General features: G+C 41.6%; 1 protein-coding gene across 3 annotated transcripts in view; it reads right to left on the reverse strand.

The window, feature by feature from the left end:
* Positions 1–12,053: 12,053 nt before the first annotated feature.
* OMA1 (OMA1 zinc metallopeptidase) overlaps positions 12,054–17,642 on the reverse strand; it is a 32,049-nt gene continuing 26,460 nt past the window's right edge. For all 3 annotated transcript variants that reach the window (XR_014565266.1, XM_083742791.1, XM_083742790.1), the window contains one exon: positions 12,054–13,014. Coding sequence is in view for 2 of the 3 variants with exons in the window: in XM_083742791.1 (XP_083598917.1) it covers positions 12,829–13,014 (186 nt within the window). In the remaining variant the exon portion in view is untranslated. The remainder of the gene's footprint in view (positions 13,015–17,642) is intronic.

Raw genomic sequence — 17,642 nt, forward strand, 5'->3', positions numbered from 1 at the left:
GAGGGCTGGAACAACCCAGTCAGATGGGTGGGGTTTATTATTATTATTATTATTATTATTATTATTATTATTATTAAATAGGACATCCTTATTTTTATCAGAGAAATGTTGGAGGGCATGTTTTCAATAGGATCCCATGACACTCCATCACTGCATTCCTCATGCCCATCACTATAGCAATGAAACTTGTAACCAGAAGACAGCTATGTGTTGTTCCTCCAAGTACAAAAATACCGCACATGTTACTCTGGGGGAAAGCGATCTTTTTGAAAATGAAGTGCAACCTGGGTGGACTCAGAACAAAAACTGTGCATTTAATGCATTAGAAACTGATCATTCAGAAAGCCCCCCCCCCCAATTTTCCACGAAGCAGCACACAGCAGCACGCCCAGCCAACAAGCTCTCCCAAGAACGCAGCGCTTTCGATTTTCCATTATGACTTGTGACATCGCTAAATTTTCAGGACAGTCAGATGGTGCCTCTCCTGAGTAGATGTCACTGCATCAAAAGGAAATGAGACTATTTAAATGCAAGGCTGTACACACACTGGTAAAATGTGAAAATGAAACTAAGTCAATGCATCTTCACAGGGAACACGGCATGAAGTGCAAGAAGAATAAAAACAGTGTGACTGCATGTTACGCTGGACTTAAACAGCCCACCATGTCGGCAATGTGTGAGAGGCATAACATACACCTTGAAGGTAATTCATTTCTTCCAGCTAGATAGCTATTAGCTAAAATTAGCACGCAAAAAAGTATGCCAATGGATCATTTAGGATTTGAGAAGTGCAGAGATATTCAGCGTTAATGCAGGTAGAATGCTACGGATATTAATTTATGGATTATATGGATTCCATTATTTGAGGTAGAGACCCTGTAACCCTCTCTCTTGGCCTCCAACTTGATGCTTGAAATTGGCACCATCCAATGTTCAGGACATCCTATGCACGTCTGAGAAACTGCATACATATAATTATAAGAAGGAGCAATAGGGTGGTGGAGGAGGAGGCTCCTTTGCCTCAGAAACACATTTCCGCTGTCACTGAAAGATGTGGAGAAGTGGACTGGGAATTTGGGCAAGAGCAAAAGTAGAGCTATTAATGAGCCAAAAGGGTTGACATGAGGGAAGATAACAAGTGGTATTGGAGTGCATGATAACCACCTCTCATGCGTTTGAGGGGCACCAGGGAAGAGCTGGTTTGTTTAAGAAGAATCTAATTACGAGCAGTAAGATGGAAATGGAGGGGTATAATTAGCCATTTTGTTAAAGAGAGAAAGAGAACAAGAACAGCTTTGTATTTATCAAATCGTGATATGATTGCCAAGCAGAGGGTATACTCTTTGTTGAGTTGCTTCAAGCTAAGTGAATAAAACCCTCCATAGATGTCACATGTTAGGTTAATGGGATGTTTACAGTGGATCATGCTGCTTGGTCATTGACATAGGAGCTCAGAAAAATACAGAAGCGTTGGAAGTTTGGGTTCCTGCTTTTGGAAAAATACTGTTTGTTAAGGGAACTGTATCACTAATCATGCAAGTATTGTGCAAAGGTATCCTTAAAACCAGCACCTGTAAGCAGACCATCTTAGCATTTGCAAAACACAACCAATTGACCTGCACCAAGTTCCAAATGGTTGAGATAACATCCCTGGGTGTCTCATGTGACAGAAGACAATTAACTGAATCCTGGGGCCCAATGGAGACATTGCTATTCCAATATGTGCAGTGCAATAGATCATTGCACTGACGGGCTGCAGGGACTCCAAAAGGAGCATTCACAGCATTAGGGATGTCTTAAGGTGTATTGATAAAACTGAGCAACTATCAATATATGCTTAAAGAGCTTTCAGTCTGCAATAAGCAACCTAAATGGAAAATCCCCAGTAATTTCTGTTTGGAAGTCCAGTGGCTTCTTGCTGAGCAAACACACTTCAGTAAGCAGAGCTGGTTAGTTCTCCCCCATGCAGAAAGAGAAAGAGAAAGCAAAACTGGGAGAAGCAAGAGAAGTGGCTTAAGGTGCAACTCAGAGCATATTGTGCTGCGATGTCAAAAACGAGCATTTCAGTCAAGGGGTGATGGTTCAAGTAGGGTAATAGTCAGAGACAGATCCTGAAGCTGAGGCTCCAATACTTTGGCCACCTGATGAGAAGAGAAGACTCCCTGGAAAAGAGCCTGATGTTGGGAAAGATGAAGGGCACAAGGAGAAGGGGACGACAGAGGATGAGATGGTTGGACAGTGTTCTCAAAGCTACCAGCATGAGTTTGACCAGACTGCAGGAGGCAGTGGAAGACAGAAGTGCCTGGCATGCTCTGGTCCATGGGGTCACGAAGAGTCGGACACGACTAAACGACTAAACAACAACAAATAGTCAGAGACAAACTGCTGGTTATCAGTTGGCCACATGGCAGAATGGGAAAATAACAAGAAAAGTGCAGACTACTGTATTTAAACAACTCGTGTCAGGTTATACTGACATTTCCAGTGTTTACATATTTCTTTGATGGGGGGGAATGCTTTCCTATTCCTATAGTCTATTAAGCAGAGGCACATCAGATGAAAGAAAGACAAATGACTGAGGAAGTTAAGACTACACTATTCCATCTTAGAAAAGCAATAATGAAACCATATTGTTAAAATATAATGTATTAGAAGCATTTGCCTCCAAAAATCACTGTTGAATTACTGAATATTGACTACTACCGTATAATACACTATATGTAGGGCTCACCCTTGAATACAGTTTGGAAATTTCAGCTTGCCCAGAATGCGGCTTTTATTTGAAGCTAGTTGTTCACTATATATAGCAGCAATTCCTTTACTATCGCACAGTCTATATCTGAGTTAAATTCAAGTTTCTGGTTTAGACCTTTTCTGCCAAGTCTTCTGTAACCTTTACAGGGGTGCCAACATGAATAAAATACTGGGGGGGGGGCAGGTAAGCCCCACCCCACAAGATGCGACACACATGCACAATTTGAATGGCACTGTCTGTCCATCAAATTTGGGGAAGTCTGGTGGCCCCATCAAATATTTTAGGGGGGGTGAAGCTACCTTGGCCTCTAGGAATTGGGTCCTATGAACATTTAAGTTTGTCGGCTTTAATGTGCTGCTCGTATTAATGTTTAATAATGGTATTTGATTCCTTTCTTATATGGCACAATGTTATTGTTTTATTCTGTAAATCACTTTGAGGGACTTATGGAGACCTGCATGGCTAAATCTATATAAATAAGAACGAACATCTGCGTAAATAAAATTCCAGCCCAAGTCAAAATCAACTTTTATCAATGGGCATCCAGTAATCATAGAATTGTAGAGAGTTGGAAGGGAGCCAAAGGGTCATCTAGTTCAAAAACTTACAGTGAAGGAGCAGATCAGGTATGTGCATTTTCTTCCACATGATGTATCCCAACTACCTCCAGGGACACAGTCACAAGGTGAACCAGCATATTTCATGACCCCCATCATAGATACAGCCACAGCCTCTCAGAAGCAAGTTACATTCCAGCTTCTGTGATTACATGCCATTTCAATCATTCTGGAGGCCAAACCTGTTCCTACTGAAACGTTGGTATTGCATTAGGTTTTTCCCGGAAACAGCCAAGACGCATTATGCAGAGCAAATTTTAAACGACAGAATAGGTTGCAAAACTGAAATTAAATCAAGCTTATCCAACCCCATTTTTGGCCCAACTCCTGCAGGATTTCAGGCTTCGCATTTCCTATTCTCATGCACAAGATTTTCCTAGTCATTCTATTTCCAAGCCATCAAAGGATAAGAAGCTCTGGGAAGATTCTGATCTCTGGATACCTGACAGTAATAAATGATATGCGTAGCTTCTATGACAGCCTGCTCACTTGGTAACTGATGAGCTGGGGTCGCGGAGAGCTGAGCCCATGTATTTAGCAAATGACAAACCAGCTATGGTGATCGAATCTGTACGGATAGAAAGAAAAGCAAATATAGGTTTTTACACTAAACATGTATGATGGATAGATTCATCTTACTGTGCGCTACTCAGAGTCAAACATGTATTCATCCAGAATACATATGTAATTTGAGGAGTTTTCCTCAGAGATTGTTCCTTAAAACACTCACTCAGATCTCATCTTCAAGAATGCCAGCAAACAGTGAAGGATTATACCCAAAGCCAGGAAAATATTTTAGTTCACATCCCAAATTAAATCCATAGTACAAAGTTCAGTTACTGTCATAAATAAGAGGAAGACTTCTACTCAACCAAGCAGTGGTGTAAATCAAAATGGCAGGGGAGGCAGGAGAGACAACAGCCACAACCAGACTGCATTTATGAAAGGAACAGTAACTGCCACAACTGTTCTACAGAAGGTTTTGTTCTGTGGGTTTTTTATTTTTTAAAAAATAAAGTATAAGGGAGTACTTTCTTAAGGGTAGTTCATTTAAAGGACCATCAGTCCTTTGGGGCCGCAAGTTATAAATTTCCACCTGTGTCTTGGTGCCTGACCTTCCACATTTGTCACTGGAATTATCATCACATTGAAAATATAGGGGGAAAGCTACAGGCATGAAAGAAACCATCCCAGCAGTATTTCAGTGTATTTCTTGAATTACTCCTTTTGTTTGCTTTTTTCCTTCATCGAGAACCCATGTCAAAATTGTGTCTTCTATATTCTGCGCTTGGCAAGTTAGCTAAGGAAGCTAAGGTTTTTAAAGTGTACTGCTGCTTGTAAAGTTTTCAGTGTCAGATGTTTTGGTGTTTGTTTGTTTTTTGTCATTGCTTTAATATTGTATTGGAATTTGATTTTTAAGAACAGGGCACTAGAATCCATTCTGGATGAAGGAACAGTTTAGAAATTTTCAAAATACTTAAATAAATAGGCTAATAATCTCTCTTTAAAACACACACACATATGGTGGACAAGAAAAACCTAATACCTGTCTGCTGAACTACTGTCATTTCCAAATGATGGGATTTGTGAACCTTTAAGTTTCAAGAGGCATTTGGTAGAGTAAATCACTCTGAATGAATAAATAGCATAGGCAGGTTCCCTGTGCCTGGCTTTTATAACACTTTAGTTTCCCTTCAAGGTCTCTTCTTCTTTTGTTCTGAAGCGAGCAGCTAACAATAGAACGTGTCTTGAGTGCCATTTCTTTTTTAACCAAAGTAGTAACAGTTAAACAAACAAAAAGCACCCATGACACGTCCTAGTCTGAGCCACTTGTTTGAGAGCATTTTTGATCTCATGGTCAGGATAGGAATACGTAATGCTAGCCCTAACCCAATGACAGCAGCTTGATACAGCATCCCCATGTATTAGATGACCTTGGAAGACTTGCTACAGAATGGTTGCACTCAACTTCCTCACTTTACTGGGTGGGAGAGGAGAACAGGGGAGTTGACGAAAAGAGCCTAGTTCCTATGCTGGAAAGGGGAGTATTTTCTTTAGAGAAAATAAGACTAGCATCCAACACAATCCTATGGAAACAAGACCCACTGAGTTTCATTCAGAGTAGACCCACTGAAAATAATGGGCATAAGTTTGCCATGCCCATTAATATGAATGGGCCTACTCTGAGTAAGTCCAACATGGGCTAAAATCCACTGTATACCATGGTGCTTACTCTCATTTATGCTTGTTTTAATATATTATCTTTTAACTACAATGCCCTGGAATACTTAAAAAAGATACTTATAATAACCCTACTGTTATTAGCACATCTCTTGAGATATGTGAATCCAAGGCAGTTATTCTACATTCCTAATCTTCTATTAAATGGCAGATGTAATTCTGCACAAACAGATCACCTACAGACATTTCACAGTTGATGAAGCAAGAGTGGATCTGAAAAGTTCCCGGAAATATACAGGCCATCAGAAATATACTATGTCCCATACAATGCATTCCCAAAGAACATGGCAGCCTTAATACTGAAAGCCAAGTCTTACTTTTCAAACCATTTAAAAGCCCCAAAGGAAGATGCTCAGGATCCTCTGCCAAAGCCAGACTAAAATCTGAGGCTGCTTCGATGCATCAATTACAAAAGTCTAGCCGAGGCAGTCAAACTGCCATCTTGTGGTTAACAAATCTTGCTGCTATGACTCCAGTACATTAGTCCTTCCTCATTCATTCCATGCACGTAGGGAATAAATCTGAGGGCAACATATTCCAGGCAGGAATAAAGAGCTTTGATTCTCTGGAGTCTAAATATCCAATATAGATCAATGTTGCTAGAGGGAAAAAGAGAGAAATTTAATTACCTCAAGCTTTAAACCAAATGCAGAAGACAGTGGGGGAGGAAGTGTTTGAGGAGGGCAGAGGCCACCTAAGTGCTACATTGTTCGCAGCAACTACCCGATAATGGGGTAAACAGGCTACAACATGAGTAGGAAAGAGTGATTTGGAGGAATCGCAGGAGGATCACACTGGCAGGCAGAGAGCTGAATGGAATATGACAGGGATGTCCTAGAAATTAAGCCGTCAAAGGGACAGAAATATTCATTGTGACCAACTTTCATTTGATATTTGGGATAGAAATCACGGCTTTCTGCGGGCTTTCTGGAGCTGCCTCTTGCTGCTTCAGAAACAGAAGTCAAAAACGTACTGGACCTCTCAAAATGGATGCAAGGATGCTGGGATCTTGCTGGGTGTATCTCAGGCTTATCAGGCACTCAGCACATTTAACAACTGTCAGTTGCTCTTGCTGCTACCATATGGCGCTCGAATCCTCCCTTCTCATTAACCTGATGGTGCTGTAACATCACATTGCTTGTCCTTACCTTCCAGAAAACGGGTGTTTCTCATGAGACTGTAGAGGGAAATGGAGATACATGGGTGGGGACAGAATATGGATAAAATCCTCACTCTGTGCTATTTAGATTCCAGGCTTTATCTATACCCAAGCCTTTCCTCATCTTACCTGAGCTCCCACTCTCCTATTATTTTGTCCTCTACACATTCAACTGCCCCAATGTCTTGTGGTAACTTGTGTTAAATTTGGTGATTTAATACAGGTTCACATTTCCAGATTAGCAACCCAGTGGTTCAGGGAGTAAAGTATAACCAGTGATTAAAGAGCACAGACTCAAGGCTGTAACTGAAACAAATCCATTGGTGTAATGCTGTACACATGTTATTACCTTCCCATGGAAGATATTATGACCTTTGAAGCAAAACAGGCACATAAAGTGGTATAAGATAGCTATATGGTACATAGAAAATCATATAAGAATAGTGTTATAGTAAGAACAGCATTATAACTGCATTGACAAATCAACTGGAGTCATTTGAATAAATATATTTGGCTTTCTGTTTGCCACACTGAGTGAAGAGTTGGTCTCTTCTTCTAGCCTGCCTAGTTATGAAACAGAATTTCTAAGTTTCCTAGAATACCTGCATATTGGAATAAAATTCATAATCATCCAGCCAGATCTGGGGATGGAGGGAGCACATGAAGAAGAGTTGAAAAGGCAGTAACAAGGAAAGAAACAAACAAGGTTATTTTACAAGGTATTCTGTTGCACAACACTTTCCTTCTTCCTTTTTGGATGCACAGAAAATCCTTTATCCCTTCCACCTGCAACTGAATACAAAAAGGTCACATAACCAAGTACTACTAAGATCTTATACAGGAACAAAGAGAAAGTAATTCAGCAAGGCTTCGAATTTAATGGCTACTTTACACTTTCTGGTTTGTTATCGTTGTTGTTGTTGTTTAGTCATTTAGTCGTGTCCAACTCTTCGTGACCCCATGGACCAGAGTGCACCAGGCACTTCTGCCTTCCACTGCCTCCCACAGTTTGGTCAAACTCATGCTGGTAGCTTCGAGAACACTGTCCAACCATCTCACCCTCTGTTGTCACCTTCTCCTTGTGCCCTCAATCTTTCCCAATGTCAGGGTCTTTACCAGGGAGTCTTCTCTTCTCAAAACTTTCTGGTTATGTTGGTTAATCTTGCAAGCAACTGTAGGCGTCCTGTGTAGACCAAATATTGTAAGATACAGGATTCTTGGGGACGCACACACACACACCACTCCCCTAGTGTGCGATTGATCCCTATAACACCTTGGATACTCCTATTGAATTTGCAGTCTTCATGTCGGAAGTGAGCCTAAACATCCAGCCTTTTTATTATTATTTTCTTGCTTTTTATTTTTCCTCATTCATTCCACTTCCTAATATTTCACCTGATGAATTCCAGAGAACTAAAGAGCTTTGTTACTATTTTTGTGGCACTTTAGTGGATCCTAAGCAAAGTAACGGAGGGTTTGGTTTTGTTTTCTTATGGGCCAACATGGCAACTCTTGCTTTTATTGTGCCTTGGAGATGCATTGCAATAAATCGAGGTGATTGTTCCTTAGCGGGGATTTTAGAAGTGATTCCATTAAGGGTCAAAATGATAGTTTCTAGCTTTTGCTAAAGGCTTTTTCATGCTTTCGGAACATAACAAGGCTCTTAATTTATTTTGGCAAGAAGACTGAAGTAGCAAAGGTACTTAAGGAAAGTTGATTTTACAGGTCAAATGGCCTCGAAAACATCGTCACCAAAGCCCGGTGGGGACAAGCCCTAGGAAAAGTGTAGGGGGAGGTCAAAGAATGAGATTGGAGACCAGGAAAGGGGGTAACTTTGTCATTTGTTTCATTTTCTCAACAAGCACTGCCTGACACAAATACCTTTGGGTCAAAAAGTGCAATTTCTGGTGGGAAAGCAGCACAGCCACTTCTGCTGCCTCCACATGTTCTTTGAACCATTAGCGGGGGCGGGGGCGGACTCTGGGCAAGAGGGTCCTGCATTGCAGGGGGCTGCACTAGATGATCCTACAATTATTCTAGTCTGCTCCCAGCAAACAAATACTCAAACAAAGGCTGCACAGGATATGCAGGCAACTGTGAAATGCTAAACCTTGTAATAAGGCTATGGTCAACTTGCCTGTTGCTTCTTTCTTTGTAGGGTGATTTCCTTCTTCATAGGTAGGCAACCTATGGCCCAGGGCCACAAGCGGCCCACGGGGGTTGTTTAACTGGCCCCCGAACCAAACTTCCCAACCAACGAGTCCCTCCGCGCTGTGCTAAACTGGCTCGGCGCAATGCAGTGCGGGGACTCGCTTCCACATTGCCTGAAATCACATCTGTGCATGCTCAGATGCCGGAAATCATGGCCGTGCATGCTCACGCACACACACGATCCAGCCTACAGAGGGATCTCCACTGGAGTGAAGCGGCCCAAGCGAGGTAAACCTTGCCAACCCCTGTTCTAAGCTGAAACAGTAATGGCTCATTCATACGAGTTACAATTCAATCCTATCACAGAGGGCAGTAAAGACTGGAATTACTCTGAGGACACAGAGTAACACATATTGCAGAAATGTAAAGTCCTTTTTTAAATAAAATATATACCTGGAAGCTTGCCTAGCGGCACTAAAAACCTCTGAAAATGGGAAGAGCACACATAAGAACACACATTATTTAGAAGTTTAATGTTATGTATAGGCACTTCTTCCTCCCTCATCCATTTAAGATGGTACCCTCACCCAGCTCTCACCACCAGCCATGTCTTTCCCTGGAAAGGCCAGACCTAGCCAGTTATTCATGCTTAACTAACTTCCTCACTAGACTCCTGTAGCAGAGTTTACCTGGGGAAGCCCACAAAAATGCCCAGAAACCTCAATTGGACCAAAATGCAGCTATCTGATTGTTGGAAAAGACTGAGCACATTATTTTGGCACTGTCCAGTCTGCATTATGTGAGGCGTTTTCCATGCTCCCTTTTAGGAGGTGCTGGGTGTCACCTTTACAACTGTAAACAGCTTGGAGCCTAGGCACTTTAAACAATAGCCTCCTCAGTATGTAGCTGAAAACACAATAAATTTCAAGAACTGACTTTCGCAGGTGCCATACAAGGACAAGGCATTCTTGGTAGTGCCACCAGCTTTCTGGGATGCTGAGTGACTTTAAAAACCAAGTAAAAACTCTGCACATTCACAAAGGCCTTTGCAATTAGTTGCCTTTTGTGCTGTACAGCAATTCACCTGCAACATGTTCCTCAATGAGATAAGAAGTTGTACAAATCTGGGGGTGAGGAGAACTATCGTAGTGTGTTTTTTTCTGTTTACTTTATGTGACAGTGGCCAAATTTTCGAGCTTTTCTGTTTAAAAAACAAACATCTCCTGTCACTACAAATGAAAAGAATGAAGTGGCAGGAGATGGTCAAGGTGAGCTTTTACCTGTTGCCGGCATCGTGCATACTGATCTATACATGGCTTAGGAGCAGTATGCACTAAATCAAGACACAAAGAATCAGGTCTGGCAATCAGAGGCAGAGCCAACCTTGAAAATACCTCCTACAAATAAAGATAAATTAGGTAGGTGTTGGCACTGCTCAGAGAGCTGGTGTTCTTCAGCTGAAGTCAGTAAACAAACTACAACTTACGAGCTTGTTAGTTCACACTTGTCCAGTCGATACTGGATGCTTTCTTTTAGTGAAATCAAAACAAAGAGGCAATTTAAAAGCAAAAATATGGTGTGCTGTCTCACAAGACAAGGCAGCTCTGCCCTTAACAAGGGGACTGCTTTGGATTCCATCTCTATGTCTAATAAAACACTGCAGTCTTATTGGTTCTGCGACTGAAGGTTCATGATCGTTTCAGGGGGTTTTTGTCTGAAGCAGTATATGAAAGATCCAAAGCTGCCAATTCTGAATTTCATGGAAGTCTTCGCAATAATTAAAAGCAACTTTTCATCTCCTTCAGTTTGTTCCACGAGTATGGGAGAAACCCAACCAAGTCAGACTCAGAAAAGACCCACTGAAATTAGTGGGCACGACTATGGCTGCAATCTAATGGTAGATGGCAGAGAGACTGACCTCCTGAAAGCTTGTTGGGTAGCAGAAGGGGTGACAGGGGGCAACCCCTAGCTTTCTTAAGTAATGGAAGATAGTCTTCCTCCCTTAAAAGTTGAGGTCGATCTGAAGCCTCATCTGGCCCTCTTCACTATGCTATTAGGATCTGAGCTGGCATCTATGGGATCTGAGCTGGCATCTATTTGCAGATTTTGTGACTATAAGATTTGTGGCACTGCGGTGCTCTACAATTAGTGGGGACATGGAAGCAGGGACCCCTACTTGAGGAACTATTGTGCAAAAATATTGTGTATGTGGCATTTTTTCATGTTTTTACATTTTCATTGTGTTGGGGGGGAATAAAGCTTCCATCATCTCACATTTCCCCAGGTTTTCATATAAGAACATACAAATAACTTTTAAATGTTATGGGACCATGCTGTTAACCAAAGGTGGAAAGCCATGGGCCTTTCTCTGATGTACTGTGTCAAGTAATTCTTATTTAATATTTGTTCTACAGTATGAAGCGGAGGAATTTCAGTTTTCCAGAGTAAGCAAACGTGGGGGGGGGGGTATATTTCCCAATAGTTTGCAGTCCATAGAAAGGATAGAACTCAGAGAACTGTTTCAGTGTTGGATAGCAGCAAAATGCAGTCTAGCAACCATGGCTGAGACTTTAATGCAGGCATATGCAAGAGAACAGGAACATGTGGTGAAAATGAGGAACTCTGCAAGGACAACAAGGAGCAAAGGAGTATTATGGTCCAGTAAGAGACATCAGTGAAGTTATGCCTCAAAACATTTACCCAAGGAAACGGGGGGGGGGGGTATCACTGAGTCTGGACCATGTGGCTTAGTGGTATGCCTTGCTGCTTTATAAATCACTAGCAGGCACCTCACAGCACATCATCCAACTCCAGGGAGTTTCCTTGAGCATCAATCACTGGGTTTTCAAGCACTGATCTGACCAGGACAAAGTCTACTGTAACTAATTTAACCTTTCCAAGTGGTATTCTGTTTACTTAAATGACACCGACAAATAATCTACCGCACTCCTTAGTGCAGTATGTCAGATTTTATCCAATAAAATTTTGTCTTGTGCCTTACAAACATGTTTACATTGTAAGGTTAACTCCACAGTCCTTTGGGATTGCTTCAAAGTGAAATGTTGACTCAATCTGTCTTTTAGAGAGTACAAAAGAGAGGGAATTCCCAACAGCAGGTCAACCAATTAGGTGATATTCGAACCAGACCACTGGTCAGTTTATTGCATCTTGATCCTTGTAAAAGGCAGCGAATTCTTACCAATATTTTATAAATATCATTGGACAAAACTAACCGAGCTTGCAACAAATTCAAGAGGATTTACACAGGTAAGGGATACTATTTAATTATTTGCGACAAAGGGACAGGTTTATATCCAACTTGAGCCCTGGGATACAACTTAAAACTGCATTGCAAGAACTGCCCTTGGATAGACATTTAGACAGAAGCAATGTTTCCATTTGTCCAGTATGCAGCCCTCCCTTCCCTCCCCACCACACTCAGCTGGACATCCCTTTGAGACATCCATTGGGAAATGGGGGTGGGGGGTGGAGGAGATTATAACATGATTGGGAAAAGACATAGTTCTGACAGTCAGACTAGCATTTCGGTGTACAAAAGGATTTGCTATTGCAGCCTGGTTATACACGCAGGATGTATACGAGTGCCATATGGGGCACTGCTGAATACCCCCGCCCCCCCATGCAGACAGAGGTTTCCTGTTCTCTTCCATCACGGAAACTGCTCCTCGTGTTCCTTATGCATATGATGCATTCTTCTGCAAATCCATTCAAGAGCTGAGTTCCAGAGGCGCATCACTGTCAAAAATTGTGGCCATAAATTAATAGCACTGCCTGTCAGTCTGGCCATTTCAAATTTCTGAAGCAGTTTCCTGAAAAGCACAGTACTTGCCTTGAGAATTTGGATAACGTTAATCCAGGAAGCATTTCTGCCTTCACCTGCAGAGTTATTTCCCAGCTACTATGTCCACGTGTGTCTTCTCCTTTGTTCTGTAAAGGGCATCGTGAGTGAGGTTTAGGCTTCCCTCGTTTTTAGACGACTGCAGAATTTGTTGCTTGGCCAGTTTGAAAGCAAAGCGTGGATCCTGTCCAGGCAAAGCTGGGCAATTGCAGTGCTCCCTGATTTTAATTACCTGCAGCGGCAACAACAAAAAGACCAAAGAAAGAAAGTTACCACGTGGGAGAACGAACTCCAGTTTTTTTAAAATGGAAATGACCAGCTTCTTCCCAGGATTGCTACAATGCAAAGACTAATGAAATATAGAGCAATTTAACGAGTGGTCAGGGTTTGTGCACTTGGGAGTTCACTGGATCCTTTTGGCTGCATAAAGTTTTATACTGGTTGCTTAAACATACTGCCTCAGTCTGATTTTGAAGACTGCCTCCCTTCCTGCCCAGGCTACCTTCCAATTCAGCAGGACTCCCAACCCTTAGGGGAGACTTTGTGGAGAGCTAGGGATGGCGGGGTGGGGAGGAAGAAGGGGCAGGGAAGTCAGCTTTCTTTGGCTCCCTACTGCCCCATTTTCTCTGGATCCAATCCACTGTGTCCACTGAAACAGAGGCCTCCGAGGGAAACAATGTCATTAATATGTAATCACATCATGGACCAAAAAATACTTCTCTGACCCAGAAGAAACCCACTGGTTTGATGCCAGTGTTAAATTACAAAACTTTATTTGAATAGCTTTAATAATTTATAATCAGCTAATTAAAATATAAAAATACAGGCATACATATATAGCAGACGACTCTATAGCAGTGGTTTTTAAGATTTTTTGGAGGCGGTCACAGACCCCCTTTGAGAATCTGATGAAAGCTGATGGAAACCCTTCCCAGGAAAATGCATCCATGCACGAAAACAATTATGCATGCATTTATTTTATTGCATTGGGGAAATTGTTTTCTGTTCCCAGTCCTCCCACCCCCATCCATGGAACCCCTGGGGGGCATGGACCACAGCAGGTTTGTTGAATTTCCCATGGGGTTGGAAGGATGGGAAAAGTCCACCCTCCACTCACAGCTCTTTCTTCACCCTCTGTCCTCTCCTTGTCCTCCAGCTGAGTTCAAGCAATTCCTTTTTTGGCTGCGCATGAAAGCATGCTGAATGTTTTAAGAGTAAAAAAAGAGAGAAATGCTTCCAATAAGTTGGTTCCTTAAAAGTCAAGCTGGTCATGAAATTCTTATCACGCTATCCCATATTGTTCTAAATGGCACTGACATGATGGGCAAACTGGAATTGTCCAGACTGGCATGCTGTTGGCACAGTGTATCTGTGCAGAGTTAAAAATAAGGATCTGAATGTTTCATCATCTGCTCAAGCATCAAACCGTATTTGCATCACTGCAACATTACTCAAAGTTGATTCAGCTATGGTGCTGCAAAGTGGCTTAAATACATGCTGTGCAATCAAGCTTTTTTTAAAAAAAAATAAACCCATTCAAAACATTTCTTACCCAACTTCACTGCACAGCGACTTCAGAAGGGTTACTTACTAAAAGAGTTTCAAATTCACAACACAGTTATTAAAAGCCAGGCAGGTAAGTCACAACCAGTCAACCAAAAATCATTCATATCGGTGCCAGATATTACTGAAAGCCAGGACACATAACCAAGTCTTTAGGTGGTGGCTATTTTTTATTTTTTTAAAAAAAAAATTGTTAAATTTCTTACTGCCCTTCATCCAAGGATCACATTTTACAATATAAAAACACAAAATACTTAACATAGCAACAAACCAAAACAATAAAAAAAAACCTACACACAGTTTAAAAGGCAATAGATTGGAATGTTTTTGCCTATCACCTCAATATATGTAATATATGTAATGAAGGCACCAGGTGAGCCACCCTGGGGAGAGCATTCCACAAGCGAGGAGCCACTGCAGAAAAGGGTAGGTGCCAGCCATATTACAGAGCAGTGAGAGTTGCAAAAGTGGAGCGCCTTTATCAAGCAAATGCCATAAAGACCCACTCGCCCCACCTTCACAATAGATTCATGGTCAAGCTTAGGTAGCTTCTGCTGGCATTTTGCAGAAACCCTCACTGTAGTTTAGACATCACCTGTTTACACAAACCAATCATGCTCTCAATGCCACAGCCTACCCCTCTTATAATACACATCACTGGAACACAAAGAGACCATCTCCTGTTGCCATAGTTAAGTACACAGACAATTCTGGCTGGCATGAGGAAGCAATTTTTATTTTAAGTTTAAATTTTAGAATCATTTTGTGTCTGTGTGACTTCCCCTAGATCAGTGTTTCCCAACCTTGGGCCTCCAGCTGTTTTTGGACTACAACTCCCATCATCCCTAGCTAGCAAGACCAGTGGTCAGGGATGATGGGAATTGTAGTTCAAAAACAGCTGGAGGCCCAAGGTTGGGAAACACTGCCCTAGATACAGAGGAATAAAAAGCTTCCCTCATACAGCTGGCTATTGAAGCCATATTTCTCCTCACAAAAAAAAATGCCTTTTTTTTTTAGTATGTAAATAAATGCTATTTTCTAAAACTAGCCAAGAAACAAACACCAGCTTTTGAAAACAAGTTCCAGCCAAACAACTTTTAATTTATTTATTTGCACAATCCAAAGGTGGAAAAAGAATGGTTGACTCATCACCAAAACCACTCTGAGCTGAGGGTCTCACATACCCCTCTGACATCGTTTATTTATTTTTACTATGCTCCCATCTCCTTCCTCCCCTGCTGCGAGTACATTTTTCTTCTAAAAAATGTAACTTTGTTTTCCAGATGGCCCTCCGAATATCGCCCATAGAAATTCACAAGATGTATATCAAGCCGTTTCCACTTCAGCAACCAATCAATTCCTTAACAGATATTCGCAATGGCAGAGTTTCCTCTTGTTCTTCTTGCTGAACAGAAGCCACTGCAAGACTGCATTAATGTCAAACAGCATTATTCAAGCCAAGTAGAAATCTAAAGATTTAGGTTGTATCTTGAAAAGGGCAATGTAATCCGCTTTTAAACTAATTTAGCATTTTTAAATCTCTACGCTTCTCCCCCTCCTCTCTCTTTTAACTATATGGTGTCTATCTCCCCTGTCTCTGCTTTAACTTATCTAAAACACTGGTGCATGTAGAAGGAAAACCATCAAGAGCCACAAGACGGTTCAGAGAAAACATTCGTACCCCGTGGAGGTGGATTCCCCTCCTTTTGCTTTCTTATTCCACATCAAGCAGTTAGAGGGGGCGAAAGGTGGCTGATTAAACACCCGCCACACTGATTCATACTCCATTAAATACAAGATGAAGACTACAGGCACGGTTGAGGGAGGGGTGAGCTCAGCACGGCCCCTCCCTCAGCCACACTCCAGACAGAGTAATATTTGCAGCAATTTCCAACCGCTATGGGAAAAGTTAAGTCTCATTAAGGGAGTGCCCTTCCTTGGCTACTGATGTTTTGCTTAAGGCCAGCAGTGCGCTGGCATTACTGGCAACATATGCTGCTGCTTTGTAACTGGTGGGGTCAGGACCTGCTAATAGGTGGCAGCGTGACCTAAAGTGTGCTGCAACAGCAGAGATCCCCTCATATGAATATATGGCAGAAATAACAATAGCAATTCAATCCCAGGCATGTTTACTTGGTTCTATTTAGTTCAATGGGGGTTACTCACTAAGTGTAGCCTAAGGCCATACCCTGGGGGGAAATGTGCTTTAGATAGCGTGAAAACACATTAATTTATTGTATGTTTAAGTACACTAAAGTAGTGACCTATAAGTCAATATTTTTCAATTTAATTCTTTGGCCACGGGAGCTCATGGTGGAAGTTTCTTTATGTAGCTTGTTCCTATTATGTGATGGTGAACTTCTCTTTCTCACTCATGTAAAATATCCGCATCTTTCCCCCTGAAGCAAAGACTGGATATTATTTAGAAAACACAGCCAAATGACTTGTGCACAGCAATATACTTAGAATGCACCACGGAAGATCATCTGGGCGTTTGCTCTATCATGTCTCATTCATAGCAAGAAAGCACTTGAGGGAAGGAAACCCACAGAACTCATGGGGAAAGTGTGAATTCTGTCCTCAAAGTAATCTACTTTATCAGATTTTTTTAAACAAAAACAAGAAAATACTATGGAAAGGCAAGCTGCTTTAAAAATATGCAGCTTTGAGAGGGTTTGCCAGGTAATTTAGAACAAGAATGCTTTAGAAGTAGAAATAAAAGTGGCCACATTCTCTTCTAACAGGTTTCCTGAGAAAATACATATTCTCACAAATGCAATCTTTAGTTGACAGCCTGTTCGTTACTGTACAGTAGGTACACATCGTATAATCCAAGCAAAGGGGTGTTTTTTTCTTCCAATTCTGAAAATGTTAGGTTTTCTAGCCTCGTGCAGTTTCAAGGCCAATTCAATTATACCAGCTAGTAAAATATTTACCTTTGAGTTTGTCTGTGTCACAAGCAACGTGAAATCTGGACTGAGAATGAGTGATATTTGTACAGAGCAAGCAGCTTCTCCATAAATTATCTAAAACCTGGAGCATACTTTATAGCCAATACTTGTGCTTCAGAACATTGGACAATTATACTGTGTTGTTTTGTTTTAAGATTACCTTTATGTCCTACTCCTGTCAAACAGGGACAGTCTATTTACACCACTGGCCCCTAAATAAAGAAGTGCCTTTGAGTTTAACATGCAGGTTTTTTAACAGGCAGATAGCATTGCGGGGGGGGGTGATTATTTTAGGGATCACACCAATACAGAGCGGGTATTTAACACTTCCCTCCCCTTTTGTGGT

The sequence above is a fragment of the Podarcis gaigeae genome (genome assembly GCF_964106915.1).
Source record: "Podarcis gaigeae genome assembly, chromosome: 6".
Classification (NCBI taxonomy): Eukaryota; Metazoa; Chordata; class Lepidosauria; order Squamata; family Lacertidae; genus Podarcis; species Podarcis gaigeae.